We start from the raw sequence: 27,702 nt of genomic DNA, 5'->3' as shown, positions 1-27,702 counted from the left end.
GGGAGCTTTTGGGTATAATACAGCGTGCCCCTGGGAGGCTCTTTGCCACGAGACTTAGCAGCTTTGGTATGTTTACGCACAGGCTCCGCTCCCCATTGAGCATGTTGAGGCAAGACCAGCTGGGTGCTATCTTGTGGATCCAAGGCCGCTGCCGCCGCCTCCTTTTTGACCTTTTTCATCATCATGCAGGCAGATGATATCGGCAGTGATCCTTGGAGTTGGTAGGTGCTGGTGTAGCGTGGAAGAATCACAGATCGAAGGATCACTACAGGATATTCACATGGTGATCCAGGCCATGCCCGACCATAGACAGAACCCAAACAGAAAATAAAAGGTCCACCTTCTGCAGCATGCTGGCAGGAGACATACTTTCTACTCAGGCTGCTTTATCAGAAAATTAACTGAATGACTTTGTACAGATTTTTTTTTTTTTTTAATGCACATGGATTGTATTTAGCAGTTTCAAACTGACAGTTCAATTGAACTTAAAGGATCCACCCCAGCATTGGGATGTTGGCACGGAGGGATCAAACGATTGGAGATGTGCTGAAGTGCCAGTTAGTCTGCCATGTTTTACTGGTGTCACCAAGTGGCTAGAAGGCTACTAAGGGAGAAAATTCAAGAAATATTCTATTATTATTGCAGTGTCATTTATTATTATTATACAAAATTTATATTGCGCCATTAGGTTTGCCCATCGCTTTGCAAAATAAAGGCAGATGGTACAGTTACAATTCGATACAAGCGGAAACCGAGGGCCCTGCTCGATAGAGCTTACAGTCTAGGAGGGAGGGTCAAGTGATACAAAAAGGTAATAACTGTGTGGGATTAGCTGATGGAAAACGGTAAAGATGGGATTTTTTTTACTCACCGTGAAATCCTTATCTCCGAGTTCATTGAAGGACGCATCCATACTTCATGACAGATCGGTCTGATGTCACCACCTAAAGGAGCAGGATGCTAGGTGCGACTAAATTAAAAGCACACCCAGGGGGTGGCCAAACCTCCATCTGCAGCAAGCAGTTCAGTTAGCAGTATAGGACATACCCGAGACCACCAAAAGAAGACTGGGCGGATGCTGTGTCCTTCAATGAACTCAGGAGAAAAAGATTTTATGGCGAGTACAAAAATCCTGTTTTCACTTTTGTTCACTGAAGAACACAGCCAAACGTCATGACAGATGGGACGTCCCAAAGCAGTGGAAGAAAGAAGACCCAAAGCAGTGGCAGAAAGAAGACCCAAAGCAGTGGCAGAAAGAAGAAGGGTGGACCCATAAACAGGAACAAGAAAAGAATAGAACAGGGAACAGCCCCCCAGTAGAACTCAAGCTGCCACCTGCAAAAACTTTCTGAGCAAAGCTGGTAATCACTGAGGCAGCTACGTCAACCTTTTAGAATTTGGTGAAAATGGGAACAGATGGGCAAGTAGCCACCCTTGCAAACCTGAATAACCGAAGTGGAATGATCAAAAGCCCAGGGACGCACTCAGCACCCTGGTAGAATGCATAGACACCGGAAACGGAGGTTCTCAGACTACAAGGGTATTAGCTTGGACAATAATTTGATGGATCCACCTGGAAATTGTGGAAGGCAAAGCCATAAGACCTTTCCTAGGGACATTCAGAATTATAAGAGTCATATTGCGAAGAGGGGCCTTAGTGGAAAGGTAAACCCCAACGGCCCGAGCTACATCCAGGCCATGAAAGTCCACCTCTCTAGGAAGAAAAGGATAAGGGCAGAGAGATGGTAGAACAAAGCCTTCATTTAAGTGGGAGGACACCACCTTAGGTGAGGACAGACGAGGGTGGAGAACCTCCTTGTGTAACCCCAAAACCAACTGATCACAAGAAAGGGTTGCTAGCTCAGACACGCTACATGCGGAGGTGATGGCCACTAGAAAGGCTTCCATCAACAGAGGGATATCCTGGATGTTTACAAAAGAAGGCTTTAGCAAAGCCTACAAGACTGAAGTCCCAAGAGGGTAAAGCAGTTCTCGAAGCCAGGAACTATCCAGGTAACCTCTTGAATGAAAGAGTGAGGGAGATAAAGGCCGAGGGTCATTGAAAAAGAACAGCCAAGGATACTTGGCCACAGTGCTGGTAAAAAAAAAAAAAAGGATGGGAACAATGAGGAATTTGCGGGGAACAAATTCCGGAGACTCCCAGTAGGTGAAGTATGCCTTCCAGGTGCGATAGTAGATGAACCAGGAAGTGGAACCAAAACCCATTCACAGGACAAAAATCCATCGACTGGAACAAAAAAAAAAAAACATCAAAAAAATAGCAAGAACAGATAGAAAGCTCCACATCCTGACTCCTGAGACACTAGGAAATAACTGAACTCCTTGCTGCAGATGGGGGGGGGGGGGTTTGGCCACCTCCTAGGTGTGTTTTTACTTTAGTTGCACCTAGAATCCTGCTCCTGTAGGTGGCAACAACAAACCTATCCGTCAAAAAGTATGGCTGTGTCCTTCAACGAACGAAAGAAAAAAGATTGTATATTCTTCAGAAGCAGGATAGGCTTCTCTAAAGGACTGCCTATAGGTAGACAGAGTAGGAGATAGTCATATAGATTGAGGTAAGGTTCTGGAGAAGTCCTGGAGGTGACCATGGGAGGAGGGGATGAGGGAGCTAGAGGGCAGAGGGGGGTAATGGACACAGAGCAATTGGTAAGGTGCATTATATGGACTGTAGGGGGGATAGCCTAAGCAAAGGTAAGCCAATGAGGAGCGAGTTGCAGTAGTCGAGGCGAGAGAAAACCAGGGAGTGAATCTGAAGCTTTGTGGTGTCACTGGATAAGAAGGGGTGTATTTTGGAGACGGTTGAGGCAGCATGATTTGGACAGTGATTGGATGTGGGGCTGAAAGGGGAGTCCAGAGTCCAGGCTTACACCTTACGCCCTGGCGTGCAGGAAAAGACTTGACAGTTGTGCCATCTCTCGACAGGGGAAGAGGCATATGGAGGAGGAAATATTAAAAACCCTGGTTTGGACAAACTGAGTTTGAAGAAGTGGAAGTGACATCCACATGTAGCCCAGATTCCTGCAACCCTACCTGTATTTTTTTTTTCGATGATTTTTGGTGTGAAATCAATATTTAACCCAGATTTCTGCAACCTTACCTTGATATCTGTGGGGAGCTGTAGTCGCAGACTGTGGATGCTCTTTCTTTGGACGCTCGTTTGAATATTGAACCTCCAAAAATGCCTACAAGTGAAAAAACAAACAAACAAAAAAAAAAAACAGAAAAAAAATAATGAAAACCCTAAACACTGCTGGGATATGTAGTCCCAGAATGGGTAGCTCCATTGCACCCACTGTGATCCTCCTCAAGTGTCATAATCTGACCTTCCCATTGGCTGCAATGCACCATGCAATTTTACTTTGAAATTAAAAAATAAAGCCCAACTCCAGCTAATAAACTTAACTTTAGTTTGAATAGAGTGAGGAAGGATTTAAACCTCTGTTAGGTTTTTTTTTTTTATTATAATACAGTGAGTTTGTGGTGAGACTTACCTTTACTTCCTGTCAGGACAGCAAAACTGAAGTCCCTCCATTGGGGACACAGTCAAAAATAGGGATTTTTCACTCACGGTTAAATCCTTGTTGGAGACCTTAAACCTTCGGGTCATACTGCCGCCTACAGTAAGATTGGACACTGGTAAACATTAAACTGTAGGCCAACCCGGGATAACTACTCCGACTACCATGCATGCCTTTGTTTTGTAGCAAAGTAGTACTGTCACATTTACAGTAGGGACACAGGAGGTCTTAAACCTTTGGGGCCTTCAACAGCAGTTCAAAAACCAATGCCTGAGAAACTCGTACAGACTGGACCACATCTAGACAATGGAGGGAAAATTCCTTTTAAATGAACCAGAGTCAGACAAAAAGGCACAGAAGAACAATGCCTGGGTTGAGGTGAAAAGGAGAAACTACCTTAGGCATGTCCCCATGCAACACCAAAAAAAGTTGTTTGCAAGATAAGGCCACCAATTCAGACACTCGAGAGGAGACAGCAACTAGGAAAACCACTTTGTGGTTTAAAACGGAGAGGAATGTCTCTAATGGGTTCACATGGCAGTTTCTTAAGCGCACGGAGAACCTAATTTAGATACCAAGAAGTCACTGGGAAACAAACGGAGAGCCATATGGGAGAACCCTTGTACTAAGGTCTTAAAGAGTGAGAAGCCAGTAGTCTCTAAAATAGGCAGAAACCTGACCCATGATAGTTTTAAGAGCCAGATGTTGGTCCAAATGCAGCTGTAGAAAGTTGAAGATTCCTTGGAGAAACTCTTGGGGTGAAGGTCCCTAAATGCAGACAAAGAGAAGCAAACTTGCTGGAAGTGGAATTTTTAGCTTTCAACATCAAATAAATCACCAACTCCGATGCCCTTGTCCTCTAGAACCTGGACTTCCATAGCCATGCCGTTAAAGCCAGCGAACGTGAAGCAGGATGACAAATCAGGCCTTGGGACAGTAGATCCTGACTGCTCTGGCAAGGCCCATGGTACAACTGCCAGGAATCTTACCAGGTTGGCACACCACATCCACCTGAGCCAATCCTGGGCAATGAGAATTACCAAAATGCTCTCCATCTCAATCCTCTGGAGCAGACAAGAAAGGTGTTTCAGGGGAGGAAAGGCATAGGTCAGAGTGTGCTGATCCAATGGAGTCAACAGAGCATTCCCTACATTTTCTCCTACCTATGAAACAGGTCCTGGAACATCTTCGGGTATAGGAACTACTCCCTCAGGTCCATGTGATGTTGGCTGACAAAATCCAACTGCCAATTATCTACACTTGGGATGTACATGGCTGAAAAGGCTGTAAACCTGCAGTTCTGTCCAGCTTTACCTCCCTTGCCCAAGAAAGACTCCTGGTTCCTCCCTGAAAAAGCCACAGCGGTGGTGTTGGTCAACTAAATCTGGATTGGATGGGACTCCAACTTCAACAGGTTGGTCCAAAGGTGAAGGGAACAGCCTAATCGCTTGAAGTTCCAGAATGTTTATTTGAAGGTTGGATTCCAATGTTAAATCAAGTCCCCAAGTTTCCTCCTTATTCCAACAGGACAGAAGAAAGGATCTCTGACTCCAGAGCTGGATTCTAGATGCATCAAGCCAGAAATAGCCTGCTCCTTGACATCAGGCTGTCCACAGCCAGAACCAGAATATTGCATTGTAGTGAACTGGGCAAAGGAGACTGTCTTGAAGGAGGCCACCATCAGTCCCAAGACTCTCATGCAAAAGCGAAGAGTTGGGAGGATTCTGGATTGAAGAGTTCAAACCTCATGAGTGCTGAGACCAGGCCAAGATACTCCATTTGATGAATCGGTTCTAGCAATGACTTAAGTTTTGAGGACAAGCCCAAAATCTCTAACATTTGGATAGTCAAAGACACGATTGAGAGAGTCCATGTTGACTGTTCCCTCAACAGGATGTTGTGCACGTACCCCATAATGGGGATGCCATGATAAAATAGGAGAGGCCACATGTTAGTAATGTAGGGGTTCCATGGCAAAGTGTAGAATTCGCTGATGCACTGAACAGATGGGGCACATGCAAGTAAGCATCTCTGATGTCCAAAGAAACCAGAAAAGTTCCCCTGGTGGAGAGATGTGATGACATATCTAGTGGATTCCAAATGGAATTTTGGGGCCCATATATGCCTTGAGGTCTAAGACAGAGCAAATAATCTCTTAAAATAAGAATAATTAAAAATATTGGAGTAAGACAAACCATTCTGTTGCAGGGACTGGGGTAATGACACCCTGATGTAGAAGACTCAAGTGGTCCCAATGAAGAACTGCTGTATGTGCACAAACAAGGGTGTAAGTCAGAAATGGAGGAGGGGGCAGGGAACAAAACTCAAGATGGTATCCCCCGAAAGACCACCTCCCACACCAAGACATCTGGAATGCAAACTGTCAGCAAAGATCAACAGGTGTCCCCCTAATCTGGAAAGTGAGGACATTTTCATGCAGAAGAAGGCTTTACAAAGCATTTGGCAGACTTGGAAAGTCAAACCTTGCCTTTGGACTGGGAGCCAAGCTCGGGGCCCCCTTGAGGGAGATTGGTCTTTGATTTCTGACCTTTGCACCTGCAAGACCAATCTCAAGGACATGCCCTTTTAGCTTAGGTCATGGAAGCAATTCTACATGTTAGGGGGACCAATCGAGCAAGGATTTGCCTTCGAGTACAGCATTGTGACTTAATGACCATCCATGCACACCTTCTCCTGATAGTTGGGTCTTCTCCCTGCAGTTGTCTAGGAGGTTGCAAATATACCGGCTCAGCCAGCCATATGAGAGTCATTTGCAAAAAATTCTTTCCTTCATTATCGGTTCTTCTTCTCGCAAAAAAGGGGCCCCGTTTGGCAGGCTTTCCCTCACATCCTGTACTAGTTTCCACTTCTTCTGATACAGAAAATGAGAATTTGGGGGGGGGGGGGGTGTAGACACTATTAAAACCTAACAGAGGTTATAACCCTTCAAGAAAAAAAAAAACAGTTGTGGCTGGGCATCCACTTAACTTTGGACACTAACACACTAAAAGAAATGTCAACACCTACAGTGATCGGTATTATTTTTCACCAGCTATCAGCACAATCTTCTATTTTTTGAGCCAATTCAGCAAAAAAGTGCCTGTTAGGATTGCTGGTTACAAATATACTAGTTCACTCGTAAAGTGTCTATACCCAAAACAAAAATGTGATTTATTGCAGCTGACCAGTCCTTTGATATATTGGCTGCATTTGCTTTCTTTTTTTTTTCAAGTGTTATTCCCCTGGTAATTCGGCAAATAACACACATTCTGTTCATGGGTGGCTACGCTAATTTCTCCACAGTATCTGTACAGCAGAGGTGTCAAACTCAATTTCATTGCAGGCCACATAAGCATTATAGGCCGGTTGTATCTGTAAGACTGGATGTCCACAGCAGCCCCCCCCCCCCTACACCAGATGTCAAGAGTCCCCCCCCATAAAAAGTCAAGAGTCCCCCACCGTCCCTTACATCACAGTGCACCCCCCCCCCCCCCTTACCTTGTGCTGCTACCAGGAAGAAGCTGGGGGCAGAGCTGGGAAGCAGAAAGTGCAGGGTCTGAAGGAGGACCAAAGGAGTCGGCTAATTGTTGAGACCAGCAGAGAAAGAGATGAGGGGTGCTGCGGCTGCACAGAAAGGCGCAGCAGGATCTGTACGGAGTTCTGTCCTCCTCTCTGCTGCTGACACGGTGGGGTGAGAGATGAGCCTCTCTGTGGCTGCACAGAAAGGCGCAGGATCTGTAGGAGTTCTGCCCTCCTTTCTGTTGTCAACTGCTGAGACAAGGCGGGGGCGGAGACTAGGGAGGTGCTGCAGCTGCAAGAAATGTGCTAGGGCCACGTGACATGGGCTGGCGAGCCAGATTCGACCCAGGGGCCTTAAACTTGACACGTATTTACAGAGGGAGCCGTGGCTGACACACAGTTTGAACTTCAAACATGTCTTCCTCTTGTGAGGTGTGAGGGCGAGGATTACTAGTATGCATTCAGTTCAGCTCCCAGGAAGTGACAAGGACACTACCTTTCTAACAAGATCAACAGATGATTTCTGTGCTTTCTGGAAATATTCTCAGCCTGACAAAAAATACTAATGCAGCCACAACACCAAAAGGACTGGTAAGCTGCAATAGAATATACAGTTGTGTTCAAAATAATGGCAGTGTGTTGAAAAAAGTGAATAAAGCTCAAAATCCTTCTAATAGCTTTTATTTCCATCCACACAAATGCATTGGGAACACGACACATTCTATTCCAAATCAAAACATGAAGAAAAATAGATCGAATTTGTGTTGTTCCTCTAAAAAAATGGAAGAAAAGTGAACATTAGACTGTTCAAAAATTAGCAGTGTTTGTATTCTTCTTTACAAACTCAAACATTCACCATATAAACTGAAAAATGTTTGAAGATTTTGCTTTCCTTTGAATGACTTCATGAATATTTGGTTGTAGTCGCACTGTTTCTGAGAACTGCTGTACATCTGTGTTGCATGGAGTCACCCAACTTCTGGCCCCTGTGATCAGGTATTCCAGCCCAGGATGATTGGACCACATTCCACAGTTCTTCTCTATTTCTTGGTTTTGCCTCAGAAACTGCATTTTTGATGTCACCCCACTAGTTTTCTATTGGATTAAGATCCGGGGATTGGGCTGGCCACTCCATAACGTCCATCTTGTTGGTCTGGAACCAAGATGTTGCACGTTTACTGGTGTGTTTGGGGTCGTTGTCTTGTTGGAACATCCATTTCAAGGGCATTTCCTCTTCAGCATAAAGCAGCATGACCTCTTCAAGTATTCTGATGTATTCAAACTGATCCACGATCCCTGGTATGTGATAAATAGGCCCAACACCGTAGTATGAGAAACATCCCCATATCATGATGCTTGCACCACCATGCTTCACTGTCTTCACAGTGTACTGTGGCTTGAATTCAGTGTTTGGGGGTCGTCTGACAAACTGTCTCCGCCCACTAGACCCAAAAAGAACAATCTTACTTTCATCAGTCCACAAAATGTTGCGCCATTTCTCTTTAGGCCAGTCAATGTGCTCTTTGGCAAATTGTAACCTCTTCAGCACACGTCTTTTTTCCAACAGTGGGACTTTGCGGGGACTTCTTGCAGATAGCTTGGCTTCACATCGGCGTCTTCTAATTGTAACAGTCCTCACAGGGAACGTCACACCTTCTTTCATCTTCCTGGAGCTGATTGTTGGCTGAGTCCGCGCCATTTTGGCTATTCTATCCATTCAAATGGTAGTTTTTCGCTTTCTTCCACGTCTTTCAGGTTTTGTTTTCCATTTTAAAGCATTTGCGATCATTTTAGCTGAGCAGCCGATCATTTTCTGCACTTCTTTATATGTTTTCCCCTCCAATCAACTTTTTAATCAAGGTACGCTGTTCTTCTGAACAATGTCTGGAACGACCCATTTTCCTCAGAATTTCAGAGAGAAATGCACTGTAACCAGCATGTACAACATTTGCTGCCTTCCTTCCTTAAATAAGGGCAATAATTGCCACCTGTTTTTCAAAGAATGAATGACCTCACTAATAGAACTCCACACTGCTATTATTTTGAACACGCCCCTTTCAATGAGTGATTCAATGACACAGAATCAGCAGCATGCATGTCATGACTGTTGGCTCTGTTGGATTTCTATTACTCTACTACACCTGCTAGGAAATTATTTGCCATGTAGAAATATCATTTCTACCAAAAAGAGTGATTGATCCGGTTAGTGATGTCTGACTGCTATTATTTTGAACACAACTGTATATATTGTGTCCTTGGGCTTAGATACACTTTACTGAATTTCAACTGGAGTTGGAAAACTCTACTGGTTATAGGCCACTAACGATCATCCCATTCTGCAGAGCCGTGGCTTTGGGCAGAGACTGGTACAGTGTTTTCTATACAGTGCTTCTGTATAGAACTTGCAACCGCGGAGGAGAAAAAGTGTTCAGTGAAAAGAAACCTCCTGCGGTTTAGCAGTAAGACTGTAACAAGTGGAAATTCTACAACAAAATACCTTTTCCACTTCCAGCCTCTCTTTCGCATCCGACATTCGTTTTTTAAAAACATCTTCCTTGTGGTTTTCGTATCTTATCGTACTGTTGGTGAAGAAATTGCTGACTTTCAAAACAAACTGCTCGTCTTCGGAGCTCGAAATCTGGAACGTTTTCTGAAAAAACAGAGAAATACTTTGTGATGCAACGAGGTTATACATAAAAGAACCAATCAAGCTGCAATGTTCTGTTTTAGTTTTAGGAGGACATTTGAGACCAGTCCACTTGCTTGGATCTCAACGTGATGGGGTTATCGAGGCGGTTGCCTGTCGCTGGGGGTGGAAGTGGGAAAACTACTGCGGGTACCTAGAAGTGAACGTAGCGCACAGGTGGCTCGGAAAGGCAAAACCTGGAAGCTTTCTTGCCCCTTCCCACCTCCTGTATATTCCTGTTGGGCAATAAAGTGGCCCATTACAGTGATGGGCCAATAAAAAACTTGGTGAGGTGGAGCAGAACAGTAGGCATTGGCAATACCAAAAGTGTCGGCGTTTATGACCCTGAATCTGGTGGGTTTGGGAGGCAAAACTGCCTTTCATACCCACAGCTGTCTCCTGCCATGACAGTCTCTTTAACCACTTCAGGTCCAGACACTTTTACCCCTTCCTGTCCAGGCCAATTTTCAGCTTTCAGCGTTGTCACACTTTGAATGACAATTGCGCGGTCATGCAACACTGTACCCATATGAATTTTTTAGCATTTTTTTGAGACAGATAAAACTTTATTTTGGTGGTATTTATTCACCACCGGGATTTTTATTTTTTTTTTGCTATATAAATGAAAAAGTCCACAAATTTTGAAAAAAAGTGTTTTTCTTATAAAATTCAGCAAATAAATAATCTTTCTTCATAAATCTTGGCCAAAATGTATTCAGTTCTCTTTTTAGTAAAAAAAAAAAAAAATAACCCAAATTAGTTTATAACCAAAAGTTATAATTTTTCTTTACATTTTTATTTTTTTTCCAATTTATTATGTTTTTTTTTTTTTTTTTTTTAACATACTGTCACCCTAGCAGTACAGTGTCACCATAGTGACACTGTACTACTTGTGTGGGGGTGAATATTTTTTTTTCACACTGATTGCTTTTACAGCCTTTATGGGTGTAAAAGCAATCATTTCTCCTTCTCTCTGGCTGCATTCTTGCAGTCATTGAGAAATACTGTGTGAGCTGTGATTGGTCACAGCTTGTCACAGGGTACAAGGCTGTTGTGAATAGCCTTGTACCATGTGATCTCTGTGATCATTCACAGATTTCACAAGTAGTAAGCAATGATGTCAGAAGTGACATCTTGCTTACTACTATTTATGTGATCACTGATTGGGAAATCAGTGATCACATGATCGGGAACTCACCTCCAGACACAGCGGGCACCAGACCGCGGTGCTGTGCGCTCCCAGGGAGCGCGCACAAGCAGGGAAGTGGGGAGGACGTTTATAAACGGCCACCCGCTCCTGCACTGCTCCTGTCCGGCCGTTTATATACATGGGCCGGACAGGAAGTGGTTAATAAACACAAAAACGGCCAGAACTTCACTTTAACACAAGTAAATATAAATATAGTAAATTTTATAGATTTAAAATAGTCAATGTTGATTGAGTAGAGTCCTGCTTTAATCCCAGGAATTATTTTCATATTTCCAATAAACCAGACACTTTTTTTTGTGTTTTTCCAATTCAATCAAATTTTCAATTAAAAAAAAAAAAAAAAAAAAAAAATTCAAGGAAAATTTTCTATTAATAATGGTAAGACCTATTTCAGCACCATACAATAAACATTGAATTTGGTTGGAATTGTATCGGTTTATTTTAATTATTAAAATAAATTGTAAAACCTTTGGGCACCTTTTGACAGCAGAGTTGGGTCAGGTAACGTTCAGGTATTTGCCAGAAGGCAGAGTTGAACACTCCCCAAAAAAAAATAATTTTTACTTGTACTTCCTTGAATTTCAGGAAGGGCGATATCTTGATCATCGACAAAATAAAAGTGCAGCTCTACAAACAATATCCTTATGGTAGTTATGTTAAAATGACTCGCGAAAAAAGGTAATTGTCCAATGCAATAGTATCAGATGTGGTAAGCAGTTCAATTATGAAAAAACTTCCAACAACGCTGGTGTAATCCAATCCAATAATCGAGGAGTAGGTAGATTGCCCACTTCATAATCTTTCCCAGTTGTGGCAGAGGTAAAAACTTCCACTTTCCTCTTAGACATTCTGCCATACTTACATAATTGGCATTTCTTACAGGAAAAAAAACCTTTAAGATTACCGAAAAGACTCGGATGTGTAGGGGGGTCCGTTATATTCGGGGCAATAGTATTACGTAGAGGTAGAGCCCTTTTAACCACTTCCCGACCGGCCGTTGTATATAAACGGCCGGACGGTGGCAGTGCAGGGTCGGGTGGCAGTTTATAAACGGCCTCCCGGCACCCTGCTTGTGCGCGCTCCCTGGGAGCGCGCAGCACCGCGATCTGGTGCCCGCTGTGTCCTCCGGACACAGTGAAACACCGATCGTCGGACGGGACCTCTGTACGAGGTCCCGATCATGTGATCACTGATTGGCCAATCAGTGATCACATGCAAAGTAGTAAGCAAGATGTCACTTGTGACATCATTGCTTACTACGTGTGAAATCTGTGAATGATCACAGAGGTCACATGGTACAAGGCTATTCACAAAAGCCTTGTACCATGTGACAAGCTGTGACCAATCACAGCTCACTCAGTTTTTCTCAATGAGTGCAAGAATGCACACAGAGAGAAAGAGAAATGATTGCTTTTACATCCTATATGGGTGTAAAAGCAATCAGTGTAAAAAAAAAAAATCTTCATCACCCCTCACAAGTAGTACAGTGTCACCATGGTGACACTGTACTGCTAGGGTGACAGTATGTAAAAAAAAAAAATAATATAAAAAAATAAAATAAAAATGTAAAAAAAAATGTTTAAAAATTATAATTTTTGCTTATAAACTAATTTGGATTTTTTTTTTTTTACTAAAAAGATAACGGAATAAATTTTGGCTAAGATTTATGATGAAATATTATTTATTTGCAAAATTTTATAAAAAAAACACTTTTTTTCAAAATTTTTGGACATTTCATTTACATAGCAAAAAAAAATACAAATCCCAGTGGTGAATAAATACCACCAAAATAAAGCTTTATCTATCTCAAAAAAATGGTAAAAAATTCATTTGGGTACAGTGTTGCATGACCGCGCAATTGTCATTCAAAGTGTGATAGCGCTAAAAGCTGAAAATTGCCCTGGTCAGGAAGGGGGTAAAAGTGTCCGGACTGGAAGTGGTTAAAAATGACTTCTGGATTTGTGGGTAAGCATTTTGAAAGAATCGGGTCTGCTCTAAGTACTTCCCAATTCTTTTTCACAATATGGCGTATTGTTTTATGCTGGATAGAATAAGGAGTGATGAATGGACAAAACAAGTCTTTTTTCGGATTGGATGGTCCCGAGAGCATGTTTTGCCTATCCAGTTTGGCTACCATATCAATTTCCTGATCTAGGGCCTCTGCCGTGTAACCTTTATCTAGGAAACTTTGTCTTAGAATTTTTGCTTTTTCATGATAGGCTCCAATTTCTGTGCAGTTACGCCTTATCCTCATAAATTGACTCTTAGGAATACTACTCAGCCACTGTGGATGGTGGCAACTTTACACATTGGATTTAATACATTTTTTATTTAAAATTACTACACTATGAGCACCTTTACTTCTTATACCTGGCACTGAGCCCCCATACCTCAGCCCCAGCATTTTTAGGCTTCTGCGTGGATCCATGGAGCAGTGTGATCTGACCAGACCAATATCCCCTTACCATTGAGGGACCACCAGGGTACTACCAAGCAGCGCCTACATGAGACCTCGGCTACATGTGACCTGCACATGCGCATTGAGATTGCGCTTCTGGTAAGTGGGCAATCTACCTACTCCTCGATATTGGATTGGATTACACCAGCGTTGTTGGAAGTTTTTTCATAATTGAACTGCTTACCACATCTGATACTATTGCATTGGACAATTACCTTTTTTCACGAGTCATTTTAACCATTAGCCGCCCGGCCAATGGCCGTTTGGCGGCTTCAGATGTGCTCCTCCATTCCGGGTGCACGCCATTTGGCGTGCTCCCGCACATGCGCCGTTTGCGCTAGTGCAGAGCGGCGCAGCAGTGCGATCTGTCGGCGGCCGTGCACCTCGGACACGGCCGATGACAGATCCGAGTACCGGCTCCCGTTGCTGGTACCATGTGACCTGATGTGACCAATCACAGCAGGTCACATGACAGTTGTATACATGGATGGCTTCATTCATGATGCCATCCATTGTATACTAGTGCCTAGCTGTGAATGGTCACAGCTAATCACATGCACATGTCATGTGATTAGCTGTGACCAAATCACAGCTAAGCACAAAAAAAAAAAAAAAAAAAAAAAGCTGAATGAATCGATTTCATTCAGGTAAATGCTTGCTTATAGCAAAGTAAATTCTTTGCTATAAGCAAATTGTGTAAAAAAAAATAAAAATACAGATCACTTCCCCAAAGTAGTACAATGTTACTATGGTAACATTGTACTACTTTGGTCATAGTAAAATATGAAAAAAAATCTTTAAAAAAATAAAAAAAATGTAATAAAAAATTAAATAAAAAAAAAAAAAAAAAAAAAAATATATATTTTTTTTTCATACTGTCACCAGTCAGTGTCCCTGTTCACCGCCATGCCAGTTATATGATGATGCTGTACTGCACTGGTGACAGTATGTAAAAAAAAAAAATAGTGAAAATAATTTTTTTCATTTTCGGAAAAATTATGACAAAAAAATACAACTTCAAAAAACTTGCCATGCCTCTTATGAAGTACGTCGGACTGTCTACTCTGCAAAAAGGGGTCATTTGGGGGATATCTGTACTATTCTGACATTCTTGGACCTCAAGAAATTAGATTGCCGTCAGTACTTCAGGATTGATCAATATTCAGATATATCCCATAGTTTGTGAACTCTATAACTTTCCTACAAACTAAATAATACATCCTAATTTGGGTTATTTTCCCCAAAGACATGTAGCAGAATACATCTCGGCCTAAATTTATGAAGAACAATTATTTATTTGTAAACTTTTATAACAGAAACAAAGAAAAATGTGTTTTTTTTTTCAAAATTTTTGGTCTTTTTTTGTTAATTTAGCAAAAAATAAAAACCCCAGCGGTGATTAAATACCACCAAAAGAAAGCTCTAGTTGTGTGAAGAAAATGATAAAATTTTAGTTTGGGTACAATGTTGTATGACCGCGCAATTGTCATTCAAAGTGTGAGAGCGCTGAAACCTGAAAAATGGCCTGGGCAGGAAGGGGTAAAATTGCCCGGTATTGAAACGGTTAACATAACTACCATAAGGATATTGTTTGTAGCGCTGCACTTTTATTTTGTCAATTTCAGTTGGAAAGGTTTTGTGGTTCCTTTTAGTGCATTTGCCGCTCACTGGAGTGCGCTCACTAACCTACCTATACACGATATCTTATTCATCGTTGCAGCCGGTGATTCCCTACACAGTAAAAGTAATCCTAGTGGCCTAGTGGTCACAGCTTGCGGCTTCCCAGCCGGGGGCCCACTGTGCATGTGCGAGAAGCGCTGCGCTTTGTAAATGGTCCCGTAGTCTTCTGGGACCTGTCACATGTCCTAGAAGATTACGGGGAGGGAGGGAAGAGGACAACTTCCACTTCCAATCGCCTAGGCGATCGCAGCGGAAATGGGAGAGGGCACCTGTCAAATTCGGGTACCCGCTCCCCAAAAGGTGCTAATCCTTAATGGGAAGCGGGGGACAAAGGCTTCAAGCATAATTTCCCCTTTTTGGTGGAGCTCCGCTTTAAGGAGCATTTTGGCAGCCTGCAGGAGGAAGTGTCCTTGCTCTGCCAGGATCTTTAAGGCTACATTCACACTGAGCTGAGCATTTTTCAGGTGTTTTTTTTTTTTTTTAGCAGATTTGTAAATATTTTAGGCGATTTTCATTTAGGCGGAGAAAAAGAAATAGTTGCTGTTTGAGCAAAAAACACTTGAGAAAAAAAAAAATGCTCATTCTCAATGTTCAGGCGTTTTCCATTCCGGTATATGGGGACAAGACACTCAGGTCTGCCTGAAAAGTAGCTTTTTAAGCGACCAGCGTTTTTCCACAGGCGACAGAACGCTCAAGTGTGAACAGGAGTCATAGGAAATAATGGTATTTTACTTTTTGAGAGTTCCTGAGCTTTGAGCTGAAAAACTCTTAAGTGTGAACGGGGTCTAAAAGATATGGGAGCGTACCACAGAGACAGAAAGCTGCATCAGCGACATTGAAGACCAGCTCCCACATCTGGCCAGAGATGCCTGCACTGCCTCTCAACTGGCCACTGCTACAAACCAATGACATGACCAATGAAAACCACACCAATGTGTGCATCATAGGTCTCTCGGAGTGCTGAGGGCAGAGACCATACCTACTTTGTGGAACAGTGCCAAATAGGGTATTTGGTAAGGACTCATTCACCCCTCTCTTTTTTGTTGAACGTGCCCATAGAATGCCGCCACTAGGCGGTCGGACCAGAGGTGGGAGCTGGTACCTGTCAAATTCGGGTACCCGCTCCCCAAAGGTGCCATTCCTTAACCTCCTCGGTGGTCTGATTATTTCCGATTTTTTGTGCTGAAAGCGGTACCATTTTTTTGCATGGAAATATGTAGTTTTTTTTATTATAGGCTGTAATTTTTAGGAATAACTCACTGAAATCTGTCCGAACAAGAGTCTAGTAAACATCCCGGGTAGGATAAAATTTGAAACACGAAATCATAAATTATAATTTAATAAATAATCATTAAAAATAATAATACATTTAATTCAATAATATAATCAAACCAAAAACACTGAAATTTGAAATACAGAGGCAAATTCGCACATCACTGAGCAAAGTCGCAAAATCGTTTTCAGTGTCTGATGAGGAATTTCCCCACGAATCATTATCACTCAATTCTGCAAGTGGTTCTAATTTACTATCGCTGTTCTCTAGCCGGTCTAAAACCGCTTTTGACATAAAGGGACGCTTTTTGGACGCCATGGACTTTTCTAAGTTTCCAGGCAGAAAGAACAGTCAAAATGCAGGCAGGGCGCAGGACAAAGCAGTAGGGACAAAATGTATGTGAAATGCATTGAAACAGCAATATTTTACTATGTAATAGTCATTTTAAAAAAAATGACATTTTTAAAAAATTTCAAATTTGCCGCCATCCCGACGTCACAGGGACCGAAACACGGAAGCCGGATGCCGGCATCGGCCGGAGGAGATGGCCAGGGACGCTGCAGGGGACACATCATGGGAGCAAAGGACAAGGTAAGTGCTGCAGGGACTCCCTGAGTAACGCCGCATGGTAAGCCCGAGTGTAGCTCGGGGTTACCGCTTTTGGTACTGATATTTTACCCCGAGCTACACTCGGGAATACCGCTAAGGAGGTTAATGCGGAGCGGGGGACAAAGACTTAAAGCGGAACCTCCCCTTTTGGGTGGAGCTCCGCTTTAAGTCCATGGGAAACGTATCAAAAATGCACCCAGGGTGTGTTTTTAGGTTCACGTGGCAAAAATATGCTGGTTGTTAAGGGCACTGGCGGATGCCTGCTTCTTAACCACTGAATAGCTGATTGTTAAGCAGCAGGCACATGCCAGCTTCCTTAACAACCAGCAGATATGTAAACAAACAATTCCCCCACGTCTTTCATGGCGGTCACCATTATCCCCATCGGGGGGTAGTGCAAGAGTTCTCCAATCTAGCCATTATCCAGCTCCTGTGGAGGAGTCGGATTCGCCTGCCCCCTTTCCTCTCCTCACATTTTGGGAGCCAAAGCTCCCAGCTGTTCCCTCCAGAATTTCGGCCTCCTCCCCCACTGGTGGTAGCATTGCTCTTGCACAAGAGGAGCTGGAGCATGCCGATCATCAAGGAGATACTGTGGGGAGGCGTAAATGAAGATATCACTGGTTATTAAGGACGCATGAGGATCCTGGCTCCCTAACAACCACCCGCCAGTGTCCTTAACGACCAATGAGTAGCCAGTTGTTAAGAAGCCAGCACCCAACAACGTCCTTAACAAGCAGTTATTCACTTCATATGCGCTGTAATGCGCACAGTGCATTTTAGAAGCACTATAGTGTGAAATCAGCCTATGGTTTATATAAGGGGGGGAAACACAAACTTTGGCAGAGAGAAAACCCACCACTGGAATCTCCAGAGGACGCGAGTAGCCAGCTATTCCCCACAGACACCCAACAGCAGATATTACAGTTTTACATTGAAACACAAAGGTATATTTACCAAGAATTCAAAGAGATCTGCATTGCATAAGAATTCATCCGGATCACAGTCACTGAGGTCCTGGGGGGGGAGAGATCAGAAAACATTATTTTGCAGTTCACAGCAAGCAAAAAAAAAAAAAAAAGAAGAGGGGGGGGGGGCTTCCTTTGTAGGGCCGCTGTCACAATGCCCGTTGCGGGCAAAACTTTGGCCGTACTTCTCTCATGGATCACAAAAGTGCAGTTCGTTTGTTGATGTCCCAGAGCCACTCCTGGCTCTGGAAACATCCTAACCATATGGTCGAGCAGTGGCAGGTGACTCCGCCTCTCAGCATGCCGCTGACACCCTGAGCCAGCCGCTCCAGCCTCCTCCACAGCCCAGCACCCCAATGAGCACTGGAGGAGAAAATGAAAACAAACAAGGGCGCACTCTCATCGTGCATTACCGTGGTGGCTCTGAGGAAGGGGGTCCAGACCCCGAAACGCGTCAGTTAATTCCGCATCATTAGACACAGTTGTATTGTGACTGTCTTTGTGGATCACCCATACTGCCTATAATCAGGTTGGTTTGTGACTATACATCCTTTTTTATTCAATAAATTACATGGTATACCACAGTAATGCACGATGAGAGTGCGCCCTTGTTTGTTTTCATTTACCAGTGGTCAGATTTCCCGATCTGAGAAGGGCAGCACCTCTTTGATTGGCATTTTGGCAATTCCTTGGTTTGCATGAAGATTGGAGCGCTGGTTTCGTTTGTCTATCACTGGAGGAGAAAAGCAGAGAGCTGGTGACTGACAGACATCGGCTCTCTGCTCAGTGAAGACCGAGAACTGAGCGATCAGCAGTCTTTGATCGCTCAGTCTTAGAAGCAGTGGGGGACAGAAGCAGCATCCACCTAGGTGAGTTTCCTTTTTTTCTTTTTTTTTTGCTAACCCCATACTTCCCGTTTTAAGACAGATTTCTCTCATTTTAGATTGAGGTTTTCAGTTCTTTCACGTCGTCTTTGCTCTATTCTAAGCCCTGATGAAGGGGGGAAAGTTGTTGCCCCAGAAACGTGTTGGATGTTTGTTTGTTTTTTATATGGTCAAATTATCAACCAATATTAATTACTTGCCGTCCAGCCGCTGTATATAAACGGCCGGACGGTGGCAGTCAAGGGGCGGGTTGCCGTTCAGAAATGGCGCCCGCCATTATGGACTGTGCGCGCTCCCTGGGAGCGCGCAGCCTCGCGATCCAGTGCCCGCTGTGTCCAGAGAACACCAATTGTCTTCCGGGACCTCTGTGCGAGGTCCCAATCATGTAATCTCTGATTGGCCATTCAGTGATCACATACAGAGTAGTAAGCACTTCTGACATCATTGCTTACTACATGTGAAATCTGTGAATGATCACAGAGGTCACATGGTACAGGGCTATTCACAACAGCCTTGTACCATGGATAAGCTGTGACCAATCACAGCTCACACAGTAATTCTCAATGGCTGCAAGAATGCAGCCAAAGAGAAGGAGAAATGATTGCTTTTACAGCCTTTATGGGTGTAAAAGCAATCAGTTTAAAAAAAAAATAAAAATCTTCATCACCCCCCACAAGTAGTACAGTGTCACCATCCAGACTTTCCAGTTCCCACTGTCATTTTCCAGAGCTGAATGTGAATGGCAGCTGATGATGACAGTCCGGCTACAAGAGCAGTCTGTCTTGTTACAGAGTACACAATAGAGGGGGCCATACATCTCTCTATGGAAATATTCCGGTAGCTACATACCATGCTGCGCACTTCCATGTCGCTGTCATCCTCCACACCCTGAAAAAGAAGTACAACTTTATGTTATGAATCCTGCGCCATGTTCACAAACGCAGTTTTTTGGGGGGGTTTTTGCTGGGTTTTTGTGAAATACACAAAAATGGAAGCTTATTGCTTTAAAAAAAATTGATCTGATTAACCCCTTCACGCCGGCGCCTCCAGGCCCTTTAAGAGTTTCAGGAGCCGGGAGGCGGGGCGGAGTTTAGGGTCATGTGATCGCCGTAACGCGCCGTCACGGTGGTCACATGATCGGGAAAGGTCCCGATCGAAAGAGGAGAATGGGAACCTTTCCGTGAGTACCGGACATGTGTGCTGGGAGCTCGCAGGGCGCACATATGTCGTTTTTTAATAGAACGCAGATGTGCGGCCGCTCGGCTTCTAGGCCCAGACGCCGGGAGGACGCACATTTGCGTTCGGCCGGCGTGAAGAGGTTAAATGTGTTGTTAGCTGAATTTAAAAGTAGAACTTCACTCTCTCAATCAACATGGACTATTTTTAATCCTTAGTAAATAGATAGGAAAGTAGATCATATTTACTGGCCATAATTTTTTTTTCTTTATTATTTATTTATTTCAGGTACTTATATATATCGCTGTCAATTTACACAGCGCTTTACATATATATATTGTACATTCACATCAGTCCCTAACCCTCAAGGGGCGTACAATCTAAGGTCCCTAACCCTCAAGGGGTGCACAATCTAAGGTCCTTGACCCTCAAGGGGTGTACAATCTAAGGTCCCTAACCCTCCAGGGGCAAACAATCTAAGGTCCCTAACCCTCAAGGGGTGCACAATCTAAGGTCCTTAACCCTCAAGGGGTGTACAATCTACGGTACCTAACCCTCCAGAGGTGTACAATCTAAGGTACCTAACCCTCAAGGGGCGTACAATCTAAGATCCTTAACCCTCAAGGGGCGTACAATCTAAGGTCCCTCCTAACCTTCAAGGGGCGTACAATCTAAGGTCCCTAACCCTCAAGGGGCGTACAATCTAAGGTCCTTAACCCTCAAGGGGCGTACAATCTAAGATCTCTAACCCTCAAGGGGCGTACAATCTAAGGTCCCTAACCCTCAAGGGGCGTACAATCTAAGGTCCCTAACCCTCAAGGGGCGTACAATCTAAGGTCCTTAACCCTCAAGGGGCGTACAATCTAAGGTCCCTAACTTACATTCATACATACACATACTAGGGACAATTTAGACAGGGTCCAATTAACCTACCAGCATGTCTTTGGAGTGTGGGAGGAAACCGGATTACCCAGAGGAAACCCACGCAGGCACAGGGAGACCATGCAAACTCCAGGCAGGTGGTGCCGTGGCTGGGATTTGAACCGACAAGCCTAGTACTGCCAGGCGGAAGTGCTAACCATTTAGCCACTGTGCTGCCTTTTTACATTTCTTCAGATACTTCCCGGTTTCCATGCCTAGGCCGACCTGTTCGGAAACTTCCATTCTCCTCTATGGAGCGCCGGGCGTACACGGCCATGTGTCTGTTTACACCTGCCGACATCCAGTCCGATTCGCCAAAAAGGGATTGATGGGGATCCAATTCCCCCTCTGTCTGTAGGATCGGGTCAGATAGAAACGGACAGGCGTTCTGTTTTCATCTGATCGCCCACTGAGGGGAGCGAGCAGCTCTGTGTCCGCTCTGCAGCAGCGGATCGGACACAGAGCTGTCATCCGCTTGCTCAGCGGAGAAAACCTCCACTGAGCAAGCGGATCCGATAAAAGGTTCAGCTCCGTGTGAAAGGACCCTAAAAGAAATTCCTAAATTTTGGGTTGTCCCTAGAAAAGTAATAGAGGGGAAATCTTCCAATGGGAACATCAGTTCTGGTGACATGGGGGTCCCCGAAAGGGATTTACTCTCACTTCCTGTTTGGCAATGGGACAGGAAGTGAAGGGTAATCTCCGAACTGGGGCACAGATGGCAAAAAAAATTAAATTGATGGGTTATAACCCTCCCTTACTCTACCAAAAATTAGTGGTGACCGGATAAATCTCTGGTCCTGACCCCGTAGTGGTCATCGGATAAATCTCTGGTCCTGACCCCATAGTGGTGACCGGATAAATCTCTGGTCCTGACCCCATAGTGGTCATCGGATAAATCTCTGGTCCTGGCCCCATAGTGGTGACCGGATAAATCTCTGGTCCTGACCCCACAGTGGTCATCGGATAAATCTCTGGTCCTGACCCCATAGTGGTCATCGGATAAATCTCTGGTCCTGACCCCACAGTGGTGATCAAATAAATCTCTGGTCCTGACCCCATAGTGGTGACCGGATAAATCTCTGGTCCTGACCCCATAGTGGTCATCGGATAAATCTCTGGTCCTGACCCCATAGTGGTGACCGGATAAATCTCTGGTCCTGACCCCATAGTGGTCATCGGATAAATCTCTGGTCCTGACCCCACAGTGGTGATCAAATAAATCTCTGGTCCTGACCCCATAGTGGTGACCGGATAAATCTCTGGTCCTGACCCCATAGTGGTCATCGGATAAATCTCTGGTCCTGGCCCCATAGTGGTGACCGGATAAATCTCTGGTCCTGACCCCACAGTGGTCATCGGATAAATCTCTGGTCCTGACCCCACAGTGGTCATCGGATAAATCTCTGGTCCTGACCCCATAGTGGTGATCAAATAAATCTCTGGTCCTGACCCCATAGTGGTCATCGGATAAATCTCTGGTCCTGACCCCACAGTGGTGATCGGATAAATCTCTGGTCCTGACCCCACAGTGGTCATCGGATAAATCTCTGGTCCTGACCCCATAGTGGTCATCGGATAAATCTCTGGTCCTGACCCCATAGTGGTCATCGGATAAATCTCTGGTCCTGACCCCATAGTGGTCATCGGATAAATCTCTGGTCCTGACCCCATAGTGGTCACCGGATAAATCTCTGGTCCTGACGCCATAGTGATCATCGGATAAATCTCTGGTCCTGACCCCATAGTGGTGACCGGATAAATCTCTGGTCCTGACCCCATAGTGGTGACCGGATTCATCTCTGGTCCTGACCACATAGTGGTGACCGGATTCATCTCTGGTCCTGACCCCATAGTGGTGACCGGATAAATCTCTGGTCCTGACCCCATAGTGGTCATCGGATAAATCTCTGGTCCTGACCCCGTAGTGGTCATCGGATAAATCTCTGGTCCTGACCCCGTAGTGGTCATCGGATAAATCTCTGGTCCTGACCCCATAGTGGTGACCGGAGAAGCCTTCTATTATAGAAGTATAACAAATTGGAACTAAAGGCAAAACTTTTTTGCACAGCAAATTGGTCCAAGGGGCAGTTTTTTTTTCCCTTTTTCTGAATCGAACAAATAAAACTCACACTGAACTTGATGGAATTTTGTCTTTTTTCACTCTTAGCAACTATCTATGTGACTACAAGTAACTGACAGCTCCCTCTGGCGGCTAAACTAGAAATCGTAGTATTTAATACAAGAACGAACGTTTGGAAAAGCAAGCATGCACTATTATTATTATTTCAGGTACTTATTATAGCGCCCTCAATTTACGCAGCACTTTACATATATATTATACATTCACATCAGTCCCTAACCCTCAAGGGGCGTACAATCTAAGGTCCCTAACCCTCAAGGGGCGTACAATCTAAGGTCCCTAACCCTCAAGGGGCGTACAATCTAAGGTCCCTAACCCTCAAGGGGCGTACAATCTAAGGTCCCTAACCCTCAAGGGGCGTACAATCTAAGGTCCCTAACCCTCAAGGGGCGTACAATCTAAGGTCCCTAACCCTCAAGGGGCGTACAATCTAAGGTCCCTAACCCTCAAGGGGCGTACAATCTAAGGTCCCTAACCCTCAAGGGGCGTACAATCTAAGGTCCCTAACCCTCAAGGGGCGTACAATCTAAGGTCCCTATTCCTCAAGGGGTGTACAATCTAAGGTCCCTAACCCTCAAGGGGCGTACAATCTAAGGTCCCTATCCCTCAAGGGGAGTATGATCTAAGGTCCCTAACCCTCAAGGGGTGTACGATCTAAGGTCCCTAACCCTCAAGGGGAGTATGATCTAAGGTCCCTAACCCTCAAGGGGCATACAATCTAAGGTCCCTAACCCTCAAGGGGCGTACAATCTAAGGTCCCTAACCCTCAAGGGGCGTACAATCTAAGGTCCCTAACCCTCAAGGGGCGTACAATCTAAGGTCCCTAACCCTCAAGGGGCGTACAATCTAAGGTCCCTAACCCTCAAGGGGCGTACAATCTAAGGTCCCTAACCCTCAAGGGGCGTACAATCTAAGGTCCCTAACCCTCAAGGGGCGTACAATCTAAGGTCCCTAACCCTCAAGGGGCGTACAATCTAAGGTCCCTAACCCTCAAGGGGCGTACAATCTAAGGTAAATGTGAAAGTCACTTTTATCACACTTAAGCGGAACTAATATATTGTTTTTTTTCTCAATGCGAACACTTTGAAAAGGTGTTAAAAATTGTGCATTCATGCCTAAAAATGTGTCACTGCTTGCATTATCCCTGTGCCTTCTTACCTGATCTGTTCTCCAGTATTAGTGGGTGATGAAGGGGTGCAACCAGCTAAATTATATCATTCTCTTCCACGGAGGGCTCTGTATGAACCTTTTTTTTTTTATTTTTAAATTCTTTCCTAGGAACCTGGCACATAAAAGGGCAGGTCTTTTCCTACGCTATCCCTTCCTTTCTATTTTTAAGCCATTTATTAACCACTTCCCATCCGGCCCATGTAGATAAACAGGCGGATGGGAGCGCTGCCAATGCAGGTGGACGTTTCTAAACGTTCCCCCGCATCCATTGCCTGTGCGCGCTCCCTTGGAGTGACCTGCACCGTGATCGGTGCCCGCTGTGTGAACACTGATCGCTGTATGGGACCTCTGTGTGAGGTCCCGATTCATGTGATCACGGATTGGTCAATCAGTGATCACATAAACAGTAGTAAATAAGATGTCACTTCCTGACATCATTGCTTACTACTAGTGAAATCTGTGAATGATCACAGAGGTCACATGGTACAAGGCTATTCACAACAGTCTTGTACCATGTGACAAGCTGTGACCATTCACAGCTCTCAGTATTTCTCAATGACTGCAAGAATGCAGCCAAAGAGGAGAAATGATTGATTTTACAGCCGGAGGATCACAGATCGCGGTACGGGACCTCTGTGTGAAAAATATTTAAAAAATATTCTTCCCAAATATACTGACATATATTTGAAATACTACAATTTAGGCCATATTCAATATATTTCAAAATATATTTTAACATATAAAAAAGTAATTTTAACATATATTTTTACATATATTTGTAAATGCGTTCCAAAAATGTAGATTTGTATTTTTAAAGACATACAGTATATTTTAAAATGTATTTTTAAAAATATTTTTCATATATTTTGTAATAAAATTGCATTTCAACATGCAAAATATATATATATATAATTTATTTTTTTTTTAATATATTGAATACAGCCCAGACTGTAGTATTTCAAAATAGATTTCAGTAAATAACAACTGTAGATATGTACATATAAAGACATACAGTATATTTGAAAATTTATTTTTAAAAATATTTTTCATATATTTTGTAATAAAAATGCATTTCAACATACAGTGTGTGTGTGCGTATATATATATATATATATATATAAAGAAAAAAAAATAAAATATATATATATATATAAAAATATATTTATTTTTCAATAAACACACATTATATATATATATATATATATACATATATATATATATATATATATATATATATATAAATAATTTATTTATTGAAATATTGTATTTCAAATATATGTCAATATATTTGGGAAGAATATTTATATTTCAAATATATTTTTCTTCCATGTGGGTTACAACAGGTTCATCACTTTCAAAATAAAGCAAAAAAAAAAAAAAAAACTGGAAAAAAAGTTTTCATGCAGAAATAAAAAACATTTTATAATGACATTCATGGCTACTGACCTGTTCATCCATACCGCTGTCAGGAGAAGAGAGACAAAATGTAAAAAAATAATTATATACAGAATATATGGACAAGGATTATTATTATACAGGATTTATATAGCGGCAACAGTTTGCGCAGCGCTTTACAATATAAATGGGGACAGTACAATTACAATTCAGTTCAATACAGAAGGAATAGGAGCTGACAATCTAAAGGAAGGATGAGGTGGTGATAGCTGTAAGGGATGATCTGATGGAGGTGACTCAAGTACAGTTCTGAGGCGGAGGTGGGGTAGGCTTCCCTGAATAAGTGAGTTTTTAAAGACTAGAGACAGACAGGGTAGGGGGGCTGACCGGACATACTAGGGTAGGGAGTTCCAGAGTATGGAAGCGGATCTAGAGAAGTCCTGGAGGCTAGCATGGGAGGAGGCGACAAGAGAGCAGGATGGGAGAAGCGGAGCGGACGATTTGGACGCTAACTGCAGATGAGATGGGTGATGTAGCTGGGGCAGTGTTTTGGATGGCTTTGTACGTTGTGGTTAGTATTTTGATTTTTATACGTTGGCCTAGTGAAAGCCAGTGAAGGGATTGGCAGAGAGGGGCAGTCACTGATCGGTTGATAAGGTGTATAGGTCTACCAGGGTGGGGCTTCGCCGTGTGACATCATCATGTTTTTTGGAGGGACAGCGGCCATTTTCCTGGTTGGAAACTTGATTCAAATGCTGGTAACAATCCAAAACAATGTACAAGTAACTTGTAATTAAACAGGGTGATTTTATTACTTACCGTATTTTTCGCTCCATAAGACGCACTTTTTTCCCCCAAAAAAAGGGGGGGAAATGTCAGTGCATCTTATGGAGCGGCCGGTCCGGTATTTCCACCGCCACCGTGTCAGAATACCGGGCCGGCCGCTCAGCTCTGCAGTGGGATCTTACCTGTTCCTCTATCCAGCAGCGCGCTGTCTTCCCGGCTTCTGTAGTGTGTGTGACAGCCGGGTCCCAAGTGCGCATGCTCAAGAAGCGGTGCTCTTTGTGAATGGTAAGGCGGTACCTGGGACACATGACAGATCCCAGAAGGCACCGGACCAATCACAAAGCGCAGTGCTTCTCACTCATGCGCACTGGGCACCCGGCTGTCCGCCGAGCGCCCACACTACAGAAGCCGGGAAGACAGCGCGCGGCTGGATAGAGGAACAGGTAAGATCAAAGAACAACTCCGCAGAAGTAAGAGCGGGTACCTGTCAAATTCAGGTACCCGCTCCCCCCCCTCCCCAAAGGTCATCCCCTGTACTGTGTCCGCAGTCTCTGGTCATCTCCTGTACTATGTCTGCAGTCTCTGGTCATCTCCTGTACTGTCCGCAGTCTCTGGTCATCTCCTGTACTATGTCCGCAGTCTCTGGTCATCTCCTGTACTGTCCGCAGTCTCTGGTCATCTCCTGTACTGTGTCCGCAGTCTCTGGTCATCTCCTGTACTGTGTCCGCAGTCTCTGGTCATCTCCTGTACTATGTCTGCAGTCTCTGGTCATCTCCTGTACTGTGTCCGCAGTCTCTGGTCATCTCCTGTACTGTGTCCGCAGTCTCTGGTCATCTCCTGTACTGTCCACAGTCTCTGGTCATCTCCTGTACTGTGTCTGCAGTCTCTGGTCATCTCCTGTACTGTGTCCGCAGTCTCTGGTCATCTCCTGTACTGTGTCTGCAGTCTCTGGTCATCTCCTGTACTGTGTCCGCAGTCTCTGGTCATCTCCTGTACTGTGTCCGCAGTCTCTGGTCATCTCCTGTACTATGTCCGCAGTTTCTGGTCATCCCTGTACTGTCCGCAGTCTCTGGTCATCTCCTGTACTATGTCCGCAGTTTCTGGTCATCCCTGTACTGTCCGCAGTCTCTGGTCATCTCCTGTACTGTGTCTGCAGTCTCTGGTCATCTCCTGTACTGTGTCCGCAGTCTGTGGTCATCTCCTGTACTGTGTCCGCAGTCTCTGGTCATCTCCTGTACTGTGTCCGCAGTTTCTGGTCATCTCCTGTACTGTGTCCGCAGTCTCTAGTCAT

At 44.1% G+C, this 27,702-nt stretch overlaps 1 protein-coding gene across 2 annotated transcripts in view; it reads right to left on the bottom strand.

The window, feature by feature from the left end:
* Positions 1–27,702, bottom strand: part of LOC149443604 (uncharacterized) — a 70,747-nt gene that overhangs the window by 12,507 nt on the left and 30,538 nt on the right. Inside the window, exons 6-10 of one of the 2 annotated variants that reach the window (XM_089655483.1) lie at positions 25,677–25,692; positions 19,673–19,711; positions 17,929–17,988; positions 9,556–9,708; positions 3,119–3,203 (exon numbers count right to left, since the gene is read on the bottom strand). In XM_089655483.1, the coding sequence (XP_089511609.1) occupies positions 3,119–3,203; positions 9,556–9,708; positions 17,929–17,988; positions 19,673–19,711; positions 25,677–25,692 (353 nt within the window). The remainder of the gene's footprint in view (positions 1–3,118; positions 3,204–9,555; positions 9,709–17,928; positions 17,989–19,672; positions 19,712–25,676; positions 25,693–27,702) is intronic. The other variant, XM_089655484.1, reaches the window with a different exon arrangement.

This window comes from Staurois parvus, unplaced genomic scaffold (assembly GCF_062004578.1).
Source record: "Staurois parvus isolate SC_StPar_1 unplaced genomic scaffold, SC_StPar_1.0 ptg000842l, whole genome shotgun sequence".
NCBI classification, from domain to species: domain Eukaryota; kingdom Metazoa; phylum Chordata; class Amphibia; order Anura; family Ranidae; genus Staurois; species Staurois parvus.
Note: the sequence above shows the minus strand (reverse complement) of the source record. Positions and strands in the feature narration are given on the sequence as shown.